We start from the raw sequence: 14,021 nt of genomic DNA, 5'->3' as shown, positions 1-14,021 counted from the left end.
AATAAGTATGGGGATGACTGCCGCCGTTAAGCTTAAGCTTTAGGCTGCAAACACAGGTGATGAGTAAGGACGCGATGATTTTTTCCCGCAATATAAGCTTTTACAAGTGAATAACAGAATCTAATATATACAAAAGTTGTACTCTTTGTGACTTTCTCCCACGCTGAATAAATAAGAGGCTCGTGCTCCCGACACGATTCAACCTGGCTCCCAACGCTGATCATATTGCATCCTACCCGCGACAGTACTCAATCAGTCTAAACCTTCATTTGCAACCTGGCACCAATCTATAAAATCTCTGATTCGCCAGCTTTTCATTTATTTGCCCCTCATTATCAGCATAAGAATACCGATAACCTTCCGATACCGACAACAAGACAAACACACGTCTCAACTTTACAATGAGCCTAGTGAATGAGTCCGTCTTCCTGGAAAGCGGCAAGGAATACTTCGGACACAACATTCGCTCGTACTTGGTCCAAGATTACGATGAACTCATCCTCAACCTAAGAGCCATTTTTGGTAAAGAGGAACAACAAGAGAAGAGGTATTTTCACGTCAAAGAAGCGGGATTTGGCCGCTACCTTGTGTTGGCATTTATAGAAAAGAGGGATATTGAGGATGACCTATTGTTCCTGGCCATTGTGACATCGGTCACTTCAAGTATTGGCGCTACTATCACTAAGCAACAGAACTAACGGCCAAGTGGGACATTCTACTCTAACTATACAAGCTCGGAGTTATACAAGGTATCTCTATTGCCCTTTTTGCACTCGATATGGAATATTCAAAGCTCTCTGATGGCAGTACTAGAGCATCAACAAGATTCTGAGAAGGCGGGGTTGGAAGGACTGAATAGCTCACTTGGGTGGTGACGGTAGGAGGCATGGTGGAATTTTATTCACAGTAGCTATGTAATTTATGCTGCAACTTCGCGTCTCTGGATCGTTATGTTCATGTTCTCAAAGTAGCTCACACCACCCTTAACCACATACGTTCCCCTGTTCTTCTCATCAACCCAGTCAACCTTGAAGCTCCTCAAGAACTGCAACGGTCCCTTGTAGAGCTCCATACGCGCAACATCTTGGCCCAAACAGACTCTAGCACCATAGCCAAAGCCCATGCTATACTTGTTGTAGACCTTGGCCTTATCCTCGTCCAACCAACGCTCAGGCTTGAAAACTTCGGCATCATCACCGTAGATGTTGGGGTCGCGGTGCACGAGCCAAGGGTTACAAGTAACTTCTGTACCCTCCGGGACGAATTGGCCGCAGATCTCAAGACCGCCCGGTGGAGCGATGCGGGGGAAGATGTTTGGTGCTGAAGGGTTGAGACGCATACTTTCTTTGACGCAGGCAATGTAGTAGGGGCAGTTCTCGACGACTTCATCGTACTGGGGCATCTCGGAAAGTTTACCAGCGACAGTGGCATCGTCGATCTCAGTCATTAGCTTCTTGTACACAGCTGGATTGGTCAGGATGTGGATCATCATGGCCTGGAAGGCTGTTCCAGTTGTGTCAGCGCCAGCGAGAAGTACGAGAAGAATCTCAGCCTTGATGTAGTTGATATCCAAAGGATTGCCATCCTCATCCTTAGCCTCGATGAAGCTGTAGATCTATGTCAGCATTTAGCGTGAGATGTGAAACAAGCCAGCTTACGTTTGAAGCAAATCGACACGTCCATCTGTCGCACCATTCTCAATATCCTTGAAACGCTGATCAATCAAACGATCGCGGAATCTCATCAATGTTCCAATACCAGAGTCTTGCTCAGGACTAGCAACCATGTATTTACCCAGGAAAGTACTCTTGACCCAGTTGGTGAAGGGATGCAGCCTCGCCATGATACCAAAGGGCGTAAGGCCATCGTGAAAGCCCTGAATGAGACCTTCAACATCCTTGCCTTCTTTGACAAACCCGAAGGGAGCTCCAAAGCCAACTTCTGAAATGATGTCATAGGCCATGAAGACAGCCCAAGGCGCAAAGTCGAAGGGCTTGTTGGTAGAAGCGAATTCTCGCTGCAGACGCGCCATCCAATTCTCAATGTTGGAGTCGATCAATGGCTCCATCTTCTTGATGTTGGTTAAGCTGTAGAGAGGGGCTGCAATCTTCCTGTACTTAGCGTGCATGACGGAATCTTGCATATTGAAGAGAGATTCATCTTTGCCAAAGCTTCCAGTGATGTAGTGCTTCGATTTGTTGGCGTGACGGTTGTAAATCTTTGGTAGTTGCGTCGCGTCACTGACGAGCAACATTGTAGGCGTGATCCTGATGACAGGTCCTGAAAAGTGTGAGCGCCTGCATCACTCATTGACCCTGAAAATCTTACCATGCTTCTTGTGAAGCTCTTGGAACGTAGCACATTCGTCAGCCTTGACATTATGATACGTGATCCAAAGCCTCGTAACAGTGCCCCAAAAGTTCCCAGGGAATGTCCTCAGCGGATGAAAAAAGCGGTAGCGAACAATCTGCCACAAAGTGCAAAAAGCAATATACCCAGCCCCCAACAGGGCGACGTTCGCAAAGCTAAGCAAGGCCATTGTGTCTGCAGGAAACAGAATGAACCAATTGTTGGGAACGCGAAAATAAGCAATGAAAGGGGAGCGAACCCGATAATGTACGAGGGATCGGCACGACGGCTGGTGCATTCAGGTTCCAGGCCTGTTCCCCACGCTGTTACATAGCCTGTATAACCGAGTTGCGCAACTTGACGATCATTAACCAAGGATGTCAAATGGCCCGTGATTGCTTTTCTCTGCTATGCAACATGTAGTGAAGTGGATGCCTTAATGTAACGGTTCACATCTCGGACGAGCAACCCGCTGGAGATCCAATAATTGCTTATGCGCGCTTGCCTATCAAAAGACGACTTACCTGAGAATTCTGAGCGATGCTTGTTGAACCAGGCTCACCATTCGGCAGGATACGCGTTCCCGAGCCGTGGTAAAATTTCTGATCCTGGTCCTAATCCACATTCGCCAAGATCTGCTACCAAGATCGCCATACGCGGCTGAGATATTAAATCTTCTCCACTTGAAGAGTCACTCAAGATTCGCATGTGAACAGATTGGGTAATACAACGGTAATACCACGACGGTGTTCCCGAGATTCTGGTAAAGGAGAAATTCCCTGATCCTTCTGCTTCTTTTCCCCTGACGAGAAATTCCATGCAGACTCTCGGATGATGTGATGTTTGTCTCATTGTGGGGACGTTGTTGGTTGCTTGCTTGGATGGATCCACAGTTGAGAAAAGATGACAGATTCTCTTGAGAAAACAGGCTATAGACCAAGTGGATTCTACCAAATGATCCGCGGCATGAAATACGAGAGAAGGAAGTCAGTAGAAGGAGGCGATAATTGGCGTGAGACACGCTGGAGAGAACCGGTAGACTAACACTTAGCTCCCACCGGGCCGTTGTCTCTAACCTCAGTAGCAGAAAAGTCTAAAGGAGGAAACAGCACCAAGTGGGCGGGGAAAACGGTCCGGAAATGAAGCCGAGGTCCATTGGCGTAATGATCCTCGCACAGACGAACCCACGGGCCATTTATCCGAGTATCCTAGCATCCAATCACTTCTACCCAAGCGTCAATCATTACACACATCTCCACTTACAATGGGGGCATTGTTGGTTCCCAAGACGAATAATGAAATCTGATATATGAATTTCCCCTGAAAGACTCCTCATCTCTCGCCTGGCGCCGTTAGGGCTAGCCATGGAGGCAGTAAGATCTTCGGTCGCTTGGTGAGGCGAGACTTTCGTCTGTGCTTTCGTTACGGAATGGTAAATGATTGGCATAACAAAGGAGTTGATCCATCAGCTGTAATGAAAGGCCATCTGCTTGTCTCAGTTGAGATTCGATGGATTCTTCCATTTAACCCGCTGAAGATTCTGCATCAGCTGAGTTTTTCGGACTCGTACTATCTTTTTCGTTTGTCTTTGCAATCATGACTGAATCACAGGGCTCAACTGTTAATTCCGTTGCTATTTGTTTTGCTGTCATTAGTTTTTGTGCTGTGGTGTTGAGATTGTGGGCGAGGACGTTTATTGTTCGGTCGCTTGGGGCTGATGATTGTGAGTACTTTGATCCACTTATTGGGACTTTGCTAACTGTTGTAGACTTGATTTGCGTTGGAGCCGTAAGTATGATCTTTTGACGACTGCATATGCAGATATTGACAGAGTCTAGATCTTATCGTGGTGCTTTATCGGCTGCACACTAGCTTGTAAGTATACTGTCTCTCTATAACTGACCGTCGCTGACCTCCTTAGCCGTCCAACATGGTCTCGGCAGCCACTACGAAGACGTGATCAAACGCGGCACCGACAACTTCATCGCATACCTCCAAATCGTCTGGCTGTCCTCCATCTTCTACAATGCCTGCCTCGGCTTCATCAAGATCTCAGTACTCGCACTCTATACCCGACTCGGCGATAAGATGTTACGCAAGACAGCGTTTGTCATGATGGGCGTTGTTGGATGCCAAGCTGGTGCGAATGTCCTTGCTTGCATCTTCCAGTGCAGTCCGGTCCCCGCCGCGTACGATATCATGATCTTGCCAGAGGATAAGAAGTGCGTTGACATCAATGCTTTCTACTTGGCCAACGCCGCTGTCAACATCTTCACGGATATCTTGACGTATACGTTGCCGATTCCATTGGTGGCGAGGCTTCGTGTTCCCCGACGACAGAAGATCAGCCTGGCCATCATCCTGGGTCTCGGACTCTTGTAAGTCTCTATCACAGCTTGGTTGCTGTCACGTCGCTAACATTAATAGCGCCTGCGTCTCGTCCATCATCCGAATAACCTACATCCCCAAAATGCTCAGCTCCTCTGATTCAACCTGGGTCATCTCCGACGCGATGTACTGGTCCGTAATCGAGACCAACATCGGTATCCTCGCCGCATCGATACCCTCCTACAAAGCCATCGCCAAGAAATACGCGCCCCGTCTCCTCGGCAGCTCCGGCATGTCCAGCAGTCGCAAGCTCTCAGGCTTCAAACAGATGCCTCTTGAGCTTCATGGTGGTAGCAACCCTGGTACTAGCGTACCGAAGAGTACGTTTGAGACGAATATTAAGAATGGGTTGGATGATAATAGTAGTGAGGAGGTATTGGTTATGCCAAATGGGAGGATTGGAGTGAAGACGGATATCACGTTTCGGTATGAGAACAACTTGGAGAATGGTACCGCGAGTCAAAGATAGTACCTTTGCTTTTCATATGGTTTAGATAGCACAGCAATAACAGTCGACACATACATTGACTTTTACATACGAGTCATTGTCATCAAACATCTACCTCGTATCCAGAGCTGCACTTACCAATGAAGCAACGGATCTTGCCTAGATCTGTCGCTCAGGTGGGGAAATACGCTATTAAATGAATTGACCAACATTGCCATTTTAGCTCCGCGACTTCGTATAAAATAACAGTGCAATAATCTACCAACATGACATCGCAATTACTGTCAAGGACTAGCCGGATGTTTGGAGAAGAGGAATTGGGTTTCCCTGTAACGGCCTGGCTAGGGGTCGCGTAGCCTCTTCTTTCTCCAACTGAGACGAACACAGCTCAAGTATATGACCATGGAAGTCTTTCAGAGTGGATCAGTATGACTTGGGTCTATTCAGATAACGGGCAGACTTACATATAACTCCATTCTCTTTCTCGGGATTCAGCAGACCCTCCGAATAAATACCAATATTAAGATTGGCTTGAGTCTTTTCACAAAGCTCAATATCCTCAACAGCAACATTTCGCGTGAAGCTATACCACTTTTCGAACTCATCGCTTCCGGAAGGGGCCTTATGATAATAGTCAAACTCCATGCGAGCCTGTTCGGGTTTCTCAGATGGATTAATGCGCCAGCAGGTCAAACCCCCGGCGTACAAGCTCAAAGAGCAGTTAGGGAACAGGAAGAAGAACAATCCATCGTCAGCACCAGTGGCGGTAGCCATATGCTGCGAGTAGTTGTGTTTGTTGATGACTTTGTAGCCCGCGGGCTTGAATGTCTTTGCAAACTCGGGGTGCGCGTAGGCACAATGGAGACACTCCTGATAGGCATCAACCGCAGCCTTCCAATTATTATGAGAGGTGTAACTTAGAGGACGTCTCAGTGGAAGTTCAGTAAAGTCGGCATGAGCTGTCGACTCCTCAAAGCCAGGGAAGAAGTCTTCAAAGGAGCAGGTCTCGTCGGACAGTGTCAAGAAAAGAAGTCCATTTGGAGTCAGGTGCGATCGCATAATTGAACCCTGTATGGTGAGAAAGATTTCTTGAGACTTTAGCGAGCTTTCCTTACATCGTCTTTCTTGGATATTGTAATGCTCCTCCAATCTTCAGTCTCGCGACGGACGATGAACTCGATCTGAGCCAGCTCGTGCTCATAATTGACATTAGTTTTGGAAAACTTCGTTACGGCTCCTAGAAGAACCCACGACTGCATAACAATCAGTAACGGCCCGATAAGAAAACCTGTATCACTTTTGAACTTGCCCTGAGAAAGATTGCCCGCCTCTCCAGCTTGTAGATTCCCGAGCTAGTGTACCAGGAAGCAGGAAGAGTAACATCCCAGTCCGTCATTGTGAATTGTCGACGGGACGACTACGGTGGTGGTTTTCTTCTCCGATCCTCTCTTGATGCGATCTTAATGGATTTTATTTTGAAAGAACAGGGCACATTGAGATGCCCATGTATGAGAATGTGCATCTCCCAACTTCATCCAAGGTCGATGTTCATTGCCAGAAGCCTACCCTACGCTATACCGGATCAGGAAATTTTACACGCAGCATGCCTTATCTACATATTTTCAGCTAGATAATACCATGCGTATCTCTTTAAAACACGCCTTTATCATGATTGACTCGCTCAAACGTCAGCGATGTATGCGTATACACACCTCGATGTAGTAATTTCCATTGCCCAATAGAGAAACCGCACACGAGAACGCCAGCCTTCGGGATACACTTTGCGCATACGCCGCCTTCGACTGGAGTGCTAAATATTCTTGCCCTGCTGTAAGGAATATCCTTTCTCATTTGAGGTATTTCACTTGATGTATTGCATTTATGTTCTTGCAGTGTCTTCTCAATGGATTCTTCGATTTTCTTATGTACCACCAGCGTGCTTGTTACTGCTCTAGTTCTTCATTTCTGGCGATATCTGCAACAACGCCATACCCGCCTGATAGTGCCGGAACATATAACCTTTGACCTGCCTGATGGATGGTGGTCAGATCCTGTTCGATTCCAGCTTGAGCGACGGGCAATCTTCAGCCAGGTAAGTGCCCACTAAATCCACTATATCTGTGACGCCGTGGTCTGATTTCATTAATAGACATGGATATGTATAAGCCACCGCCGACGCTTTCGCTCCCCCGGCGACTATGTGGTCTATGATGTTGCTGGCTTTCGCATTCTCATGATCTTGGGTAAAGATCAGCTCGTGCGGTCCTTTCACAATGTCTGTAGACACAGGGCCTTCCCGGTCGCCCGGAAGCAGTTTGGCAGCGCTACCGTTCTCGGCTGCCGATATCATGGATGGAGCTATAACACGGAGGGCAAGCTCATAAAAGCTCCCTATTTCGACAACCTACCCGGTTTTGATAAGACTTTAAATAGTCTCTTCCCAATCCACACGAAGCAGGACAGCAAAGGCTTTCTTCATATCAACGTGAGCTGTCACGAAGACGTGTCCGCTACTGCTACTTTAATGGGCGCAGAACTGAGATTGCCTGGGGATATAGGACCAGATACAGAGCTGCTAGACAGTATTGAGCTCAGTGGAAAGTTCAATTGGAAGCTTATCCGTAAGTATCCTGCTTCAGCCGTCGTTATAGTTTACCTGCAGATGCTAATGTACGACAGTTAACCAGCCATACGATACATCAAATCCAACGAAGTACTCGATCTCAGATTATGACCGCTCGTTGCGACCAGTAAGACACAGTTCGATTGAAAACCAAATATTCTTCCCTTTGACTACAATACACGCAATATCTGGTAAACCCTTCTGGTATCAACTAACCTACTCTCCCGTTGCCGTTGACCATACCAATTTACGCTGCGATATTTACATCAACAGTCCCAAGGGCTCTTTCCAACTCGAGGAGACTACCAAGGATTCACTTCAAAAGGAGATACAGCAAAAGCTACTAGCCTTTGAGAATCAGTACAAGCAGCTAACCACTCAAGGAGAAAAAGGTTTTGGTAACGGCAAGTTTGCGCCGCGTCGAACAATTCATATTGACAGAGCTGACTAGTGGTAGGCTACCAATCAAAGATAGCTGATGCGGCTGAAATGCATCGGCGACGGGAAGCAGTCCGAGGCTTTGAAATCAAGCCCGCGGCGCTAAAGCAGCAAAATGGCAACGCCACCCTCTCAAAAGCTGAAAGAAGTAAGTCAAAGCCTGGTGAACACGCAATGTTGAGGTTTCCTCGATATTCTGAGGCCACGTTGGCTTATCTTTACTGTAGTCTGCCAAGCCGTGGACTGCGGCAACTCCGGAATGCTAGATTGGTAATGGTCAAGAAGCGGAAGCTTGTGATAAGGACGCTTTCCATCGTTTTAGTGTTTCTGGCTGAGCAACTTTGTGGGAATCCGCCACATGCTCGTTAGGGAAAGAAGGCAACGCGTCAAATTAAGAAGTAAATACACAAACTGATAGCGATTATCCATAGTTACGGTTCAGAATATTAAATTGTTATGGCCAATCAATAGTGCTGTGAGCCATAGACTTGTTAATTTCCAGTGGCATTTGACATCTCTGCTTTTGAAATATTAGAAAACGGAGCTTATGCACCGAGAAGAAGCAGATACAAGCATCCATAAATCTAGGAGTGGGCTGGATTGTCTAGGAAATCAGGCTCCGAAGTTCTATCATGGTTCTACCGACGAGTCGACTCCTTTCCCCTTACCGTGATATATAGATCGCGTTTAAAGAATGATCTCATTCGGCCAGTTGGCCTTCAAGAGCTATCGGCAGCGCCCGAATTGTTGAAGTAAATCATTATACAAAACCGGATGACGAGTGGTGATGTAAAACGTACGTACTCATTGGATTGGCCGAAATCACGGCATTTTGCTCCGTATGCCGGCTACCGTAGCAGTTTACGGCCCCGCTAGCTCCTTTGAACCCCGCGCTTCCGCGCTTATCAAGTGTGCTGATCAATTTCCCCTCCCTGATACGGACGGTCGACCGCCGGACAAAGTCTGCCCAAAGCTTGGGAACGGAATAGTACGAGGAAGCATACTAGACGTTCGATACCTGGACGCTACCATGCCCCGACGTGGAGGCGGTAGGCACACGAGATCGTACGGGCGCCGTTCCCGAGGTGGTTGCCACTCATGCAAACAGCGACATGTACGACTTCGAAATCTCAAATGGTCTACGATATACTGACGCAAAGAGGTCAAATGCGACGAAAGTAGGCCAACGTGCACAAATTGCTCAAAGAAGGGCTTGCTATGCGACGGTTACCCTCAGCGAACTCTGAGATGGTCGTATAAACACGAAATAACGGCGAGTGAGACATCGGAACAGCATCACAAGTCGCCTGAACCTCCAAACGATAGCCGATCGAAGTCTAATGGGATTCTGGACGGGACTGATGCCTCCACCCGTGAGGAAGTTGTTGAGGAGATTTACCCAATACCGGTCCCCGAAACAGCTCTTTGGCCAGAATCAGAATGGATGGGCTTAACAGACCTTATTGGCTTGGATTCTACGAACATGTTCGATCAGGAATTCAGTGGTGGCCTTGAATCGATTGCCATCGAGACACCGAACTTCGACTTTTCGACTTCCAACTGGCTACCGGACTTCTGCTTCGCTATGTCACCCCAGCAGAACTCCTGGTTAGATCTTGGCATATCCGGTCAAATCCAGCCACCATGTATTAACTCAGACTCTTCCATGCGGCTACTAAAATGTTGGTTCGATGAAGTATGCCCGGCATGGTCCGGTTTCGACTCCAAGTCCAACCTGAATCGAAAGACAGCAGAGGGTCTTTGGCAAAGCTCTCCCCCAGTCTTTGCCGCTCTTCAGAGCATGTCAGCCAGTTTCCTGTCTGCGCGGCTACCGCAAATGAGGCACTCTGCCATGAACCTGCTAAAAACAGCAACACTGAGCGTTCAAGCTGAGATACAGGAGCTCAACGAGAAGAATGTCCTAGACGAGATGCCTACCGGTATCATATTCGCACTAATATGCCTTGGGACGACGATTTGTTGGTTGGATACTCGGCGAGTGGGTTGGCCGTTTCTTCAAGAAGCAAAGACACTACTCCGCTGGAGCTCACAACAACAGTTTGCTGCTGATGCTGACAAGCTGGATTTCTTTAACAAGAGTCTCACCTACTGGGATATGTTGATATCCTTCATATATGACCCAGAACCAGGAACGGATACTCACCAAGTCAGCGCACTCCCTTCCACCTTCCAGAGGTCTGGGTCCTTACACACCTACAGCCAGTCTCCATATGAAGCGGAGCCTCATCCCTGGACTGGTGTCTCACTACTAAGCACTACCCTTCTCGCGCGGTCGATTCGCCTTTGTCGACTCTACCGCCATCGTGCTAATGACCGAACCCTTCACTCACCTTCAACGGCACCAGAGATTGAGCAGGCAAAAGAGTTGGAGGTAGAGCTGCTACAGCTGCAGCTTTCTCCTAGACCATCACTCAACGATACTGGCGACCAGCGCACACCAGCAACTCAACTTCTACATGTTGCTGAAGGCTACCAACTCGCCTCCTTGCTCCAGCTTTACATTCAGTTCCCTTCGCTATTGGTGCCCCATTCCCAACTTGTGCCGCGAGACCCTGGTGAACAAGAAATAACCGCGCTATGGCACAAGCGCATCATACCCTTGTCACTTCGGCTCATAGAAGTTCTGGAACAAATCCCGTCCGAATCTGGCAGCTGCGCTATCCAGCCGCTTCTATTTATCTGTGCTGCCACAGGCCTTCGATACACACCAACCTTACCACTTGACACAGAGTCAAACTCCATCAGCGGTGGTAATCAGGTCAAGCCAAGGCCAATGGAGAGCATTCTTGACTATCTGGACCTTCTCAAAGACCCACTTGAACATTCCAAGGAGGAGGCGGACCCTTTATCGGTATCACAGATGGCGCTTGACGTCAGTAAAGGGCGAGCCTTTATCTTACGGCGTCTTAGTGTCTTTAAAGAATGCTTGCACCCTGCTCCAATCGAAGTCGCTGAAAGATTTACGAAAGAACTGTGGGCTGCTTATGATGAAGCACCCCGGTGGAGTATGGATGTTTGTTGGATCAGCCTTATGGAGAAGAAGGACCTCCGAACGTTGTTTGGATAATGAGACGTCCAACTATATGTGTATACTTCACTAGGTATATGGAATGCTTCCCATTGAGGCCATTTGGGTTTGTTAATGGATACTCATCTTGATAACATGGATAATAGCAGTATGTAAAGCACAGTATTATAATCCCATCAATCAGAAGTGAAGAGCGAAGACCCCGACACAAAATCCCTTTCCGTCCATCGTGAGTACGATCAAACCTCATCAACCACCTTCTTCCTGTCCTGAAGCTCGTGTGCGTTGACCTGAACCTCTGTGACAAATTTGTCGAATTTGCGAAGATTAACCTTCTTCTCAAACCTGTTGAGCATTAGCCTCATATACTAAACAGATAAAACTGATAAAGTTTAACATACATTTCATCAATCTCGGCGGGTGTTCGGCGTGCTACCTCAGGGAGGATGAACCAGGCGATGACAACAGCAACTGTGCCGGTACCAGCAAAACTAAACAGTATTTATCAGCAAATGTTCAATAGAACGGAAAACCTTATCCATGGTACTGACAAGAAACCAGTCTTGACGCCCCACTTGGCAGATCCGTTGATCATCAATGGGGTACAGAAGCTGAAGATGATAGCGATACAATTAGACACAGCCAGTGACCAACCAGCCGTCTGGGCTCTGAGACGCTGTTGCGGAATCTCAGCCGCGAAGGCGTAGCCGATGGCCGAAGCACCAGTTGTGGAAAACGTAGCGAGGCAAGCGAAGAAAATCTGCAGGGACACTAATCAGCCAAGAAGGAAGTGGTCCCGTCGAGATGAGACTTACAAGTAGCGAACTAGTAGCCTTGGCCGTATAATCGAAGCAACCAATGATACCCAAGCACAGAACCGAAACGACCGTGACAGCATATGGGTAAACGGTTAGAGGACGTCGACCGATGGAATCTGTAAGTGTTGCAGTGGCGATCATCGAGATGAGCTGGACGGATGAGAGGATGAGAGTCACGAGGAAAGGGTCCTTGTTTCCTGCATATTGGACTATAGGATATTGTTAGAAGATTCGCTGGACACCAAGCAGCCAACACGTACAGAAATATGTTGCGTAGGTATTAAATACGGCTAGACCAACGAACTGCTGTGTGATCTTGGGCCAGCCAGAGATGATGAATCGAATCAGGTTACGACCCTTGAACACAGCCCAGGGTCCAAGCTCGGAATTTTGCTCAGCTTGCTGGCGTTCGACGGCGAGAGTAGAAGTCATGATTTCCTACTCCGGAATTAGCAGCTATCAAAATAAAAAGGCCAAGTAGGCACTTACGATTTGTTGATTAACATCGTAGCCTTCGACATTGGCGAAGCATCGGTTCAGCACTTGAGATGCTTGCTCAACTCTGCCTTTGCTCGCTAGCCACCAAGGGGACTCGGGGATGAGGAGGAAAGCGATAAGGATGCAGCCGATCATCGCCCACTACAATAGGTGTTAGTTTCACCATGGTTCCTGAACTTCGAGCAAAGAGTCTTGGTGACTCACCTGAGTGTAAATCGGGGTTCGGAAATCGAGGGGATCGTTCGCTTTGAGCTCCTTGAGGGCCACCGAGGCAAAAAGCTGACCTAGGACAAACCAGCTATTGAGAGTTAGTATATCTGATGCGAGTAGTAAGGAACTGCCATAACTCACAAACTGTAGGCGTTGATGAAGAAACCTCGGAGCTGAGTAGGAGAGATCTCGGACAGGTACAAAGGCATGGTGGACTGCAGCATACCAACACCCATGCCAGAAAAGAGCTTTGCCACAAGCCAATGCTGCCAGTGCGTTGCAAATGATTCGGCAAATACGCTCTATTCGGTTGGAAAAATGAGATTAGTCCCAATCCTTGCAAGTGTCGTGGCGTACGTACCGCGGTGAGAACGACCCAGATAATCATCATCGCAGCCTTTCGGCCAAGACGCTCAGTTGCATATTGAAGGAGCTAGAAATATCGTCAATCAACGATGAGAAATCTTGAGCACGAACATTAACGTACGACTTGTCCGATGGTCTGACCTGCTGACTGGATACCTCCCCAGGCCGAAATGTATTTACCCGCGATGATGGTCGTGCCAGAGGTAGAAAACTGTCGTATGAATCCAGGATTGGAGACGATTCCGCCATTAAGATTGATCTCTGTTGCAAATGATGATTAGCACATAGTTGAATGTGAAGACCTGGAACAAGACTTACGATATCCATCCAGAGATGCGGAGAAGGCTGCAAGCATAGCAATACAGCCAACGCGTTTGAACCTGCGAACACTTTGCCAAACGCTCAAGTCATCAAGCTTGGACCTCATAAGAAGTCCTTCGCCTGTGTCCTCGACAGTCTCGGTGTGAGCCTTTGCCTGGTGCATTTTGGTATTGTTAATGATGCTGATCTGGACTTGATGCAGCCAAGATCTTGGTTCCGCTCGATCTTTATGGAAAACAACTTGGCGAAACAAGGTCGTATTTTTAATCCATTCCTCCACAACTGAACGCGGGGCCCCAGACTTGTCCGCCCCAGGCCTGGCTCCCTTCTAACTAGTGGCCATGCTAGATGGGCAAACCCCACTGTGGAGGGAAATATTGAGTTTGACTGGGGGCCGCGGAAACCAGTCCGTTCATATACGGCTGCTACACGATCTAGCAGATCCAATCAGACGAGGCTGTCAGGGATATCACGGCAACGATATCCGAAGCCTCATACTGACAGAACATAACA

The 14,021-nt window shown here is 47.9% G+C and overlaps 6 protein-coding genes; 3 read left to right on the top strand and 3 right to left on the bottom strand.

Annotated features, from left to right (window-relative positions):
- Positions 1-919: 919 nt before the first annotated feature.
- FFUJ_11921 (related to pisatin demethylase / cytochrome P450 monooxygenase) lies at positions 920-2,539 on the bottom strand (the record flags this gene model as incomplete). XM_023570875.1 has 3 exons in its annotated part: positions 920-1,607; positions 1,659-2,280; positions 2,329-2,539. The coding sequence occupies 3 exons, from the start codon at positions 2,537-2,539 to the stop codon at positions 920-922; spliced, it is 1,521 nt and encodes a 506-aa protein (XP_023437922.1).
- Positions 2,540-3,945: 1,406 nt separating this feature from the next.
- Positions 3,946-5,206, top strand: FFUJ_11920 (related to integral membrane protein; the record flags this gene model as incomplete). XM_023570873.1 has 5 exons in its annotated part: positions 3,946-4,072; positions 4,118-4,137; positions 4,188-4,224; positions 4,271-4,727; positions 4,777-5,206. The coding sequence occupies 5 exons, from the start codon at positions 3,946-3,948 to the stop codon at positions 5,204-5,206; spliced, it is 1,071 nt and encodes a 356-aa protein (XP_023437921.1).
- Positions 5,207-5,476: 270 nt separating this feature from the next.
- On the bottom strand, positions 5,477-6,581 carry FFUJ_11919 (uncharacterized protein; the record flags this gene model as incomplete). XM_023570872.1 has 4 exons in its annotated part: positions 5,477-5,595; positions 5,650-6,253; positions 6,301-6,438; positions 6,483-6,581. 4 exons carry the CDS (start codon positions 6,579-6,581, stop codon positions 5,477-5,479), a joined length of 960 nt encoding a protein of 319 aa, XP_023437920.1.
- Positions 6,582-7,088: 507 nt separating this feature from the next.
- Positions 7,089-8,520, top strand: FFUJ_11918 (related to choline monooxygenase; the record flags this gene model as incomplete). XM_023570871.1 has 5 exons in its annotated part: positions 7,089-7,277; positions 7,335-7,806; positions 7,865-8,206; positions 8,284-8,394; positions 8,474-8,520. The coding sequence occupies 5 exons, from the start codon at positions 7,089-7,091 to the stop codon at positions 8,518-8,520; spliced, it is 1,161 nt and encodes a 386-aa protein (XP_023437919.1).
- Positions 8,521-9,276: 756 nt separating this feature from the next.
- On the top strand, positions 9,277-11,334 carry FFUJ_11917 (uncharacterized protein; the record flags this gene model as incomplete). XM_023570870.1 has 2 exons in its annotated part: positions 9,277-9,295; positions 9,407-11,334. The coding sequence occupies 2 exons, from the start codon at positions 9,277-9,279 to the stop codon at positions 11,332-11,334; spliced, it is 1,947 nt and encodes a 648-aa protein (XP_023437918.1).
- Positions 11,335-11,534: 200 nt separating this feature from the next.
- FFUJ_11916 (probable maltose permease (MalP)) lies at positions 11,535-13,671 on the bottom strand (the record flags this gene model as incomplete). XM_023570869.1 has 11 exons in its annotated part: positions 11,535-11,640; positions 11,697-11,786; positions 11,847-12,055; positions 12,111-12,322; positions 12,374-12,551; positions 12,603-12,752; positions 12,816-12,909; positions 12,963-13,123; positions 13,183-13,254; positions 13,309-13,448; positions 13,506-13,671. The coding sequence occupies 11 exons, from the start codon at positions 13,669-13,671 to the stop codon at positions 11,535-11,537; spliced, it is 1,578 nt and encodes a 525-aa protein (XP_023437917.1).
- Positions 13,672-14,021: the final 350 nt, after the last annotated feature.

This window comes from Fusarium fujikuroi, chromosome FFUJ_chr11 (genome assembly GCF_900079805.1).
Source record: "Fusarium fujikuroi IMI 58289 draft genome, chromosome FFUJ_chr11".
In the NCBI taxonomy this organism is placed as follows: Eukaryota; Fungi; Ascomycota; class Sordariomycetes; order Hypocreales; family Nectriaceae; genus Fusarium; species Fusarium fujikuroi.
The sequence above is the reverse complement of the archived record's forward strand: the minus strand, read 5'-3'. Positions and strand labels throughout refer to the sequence as shown.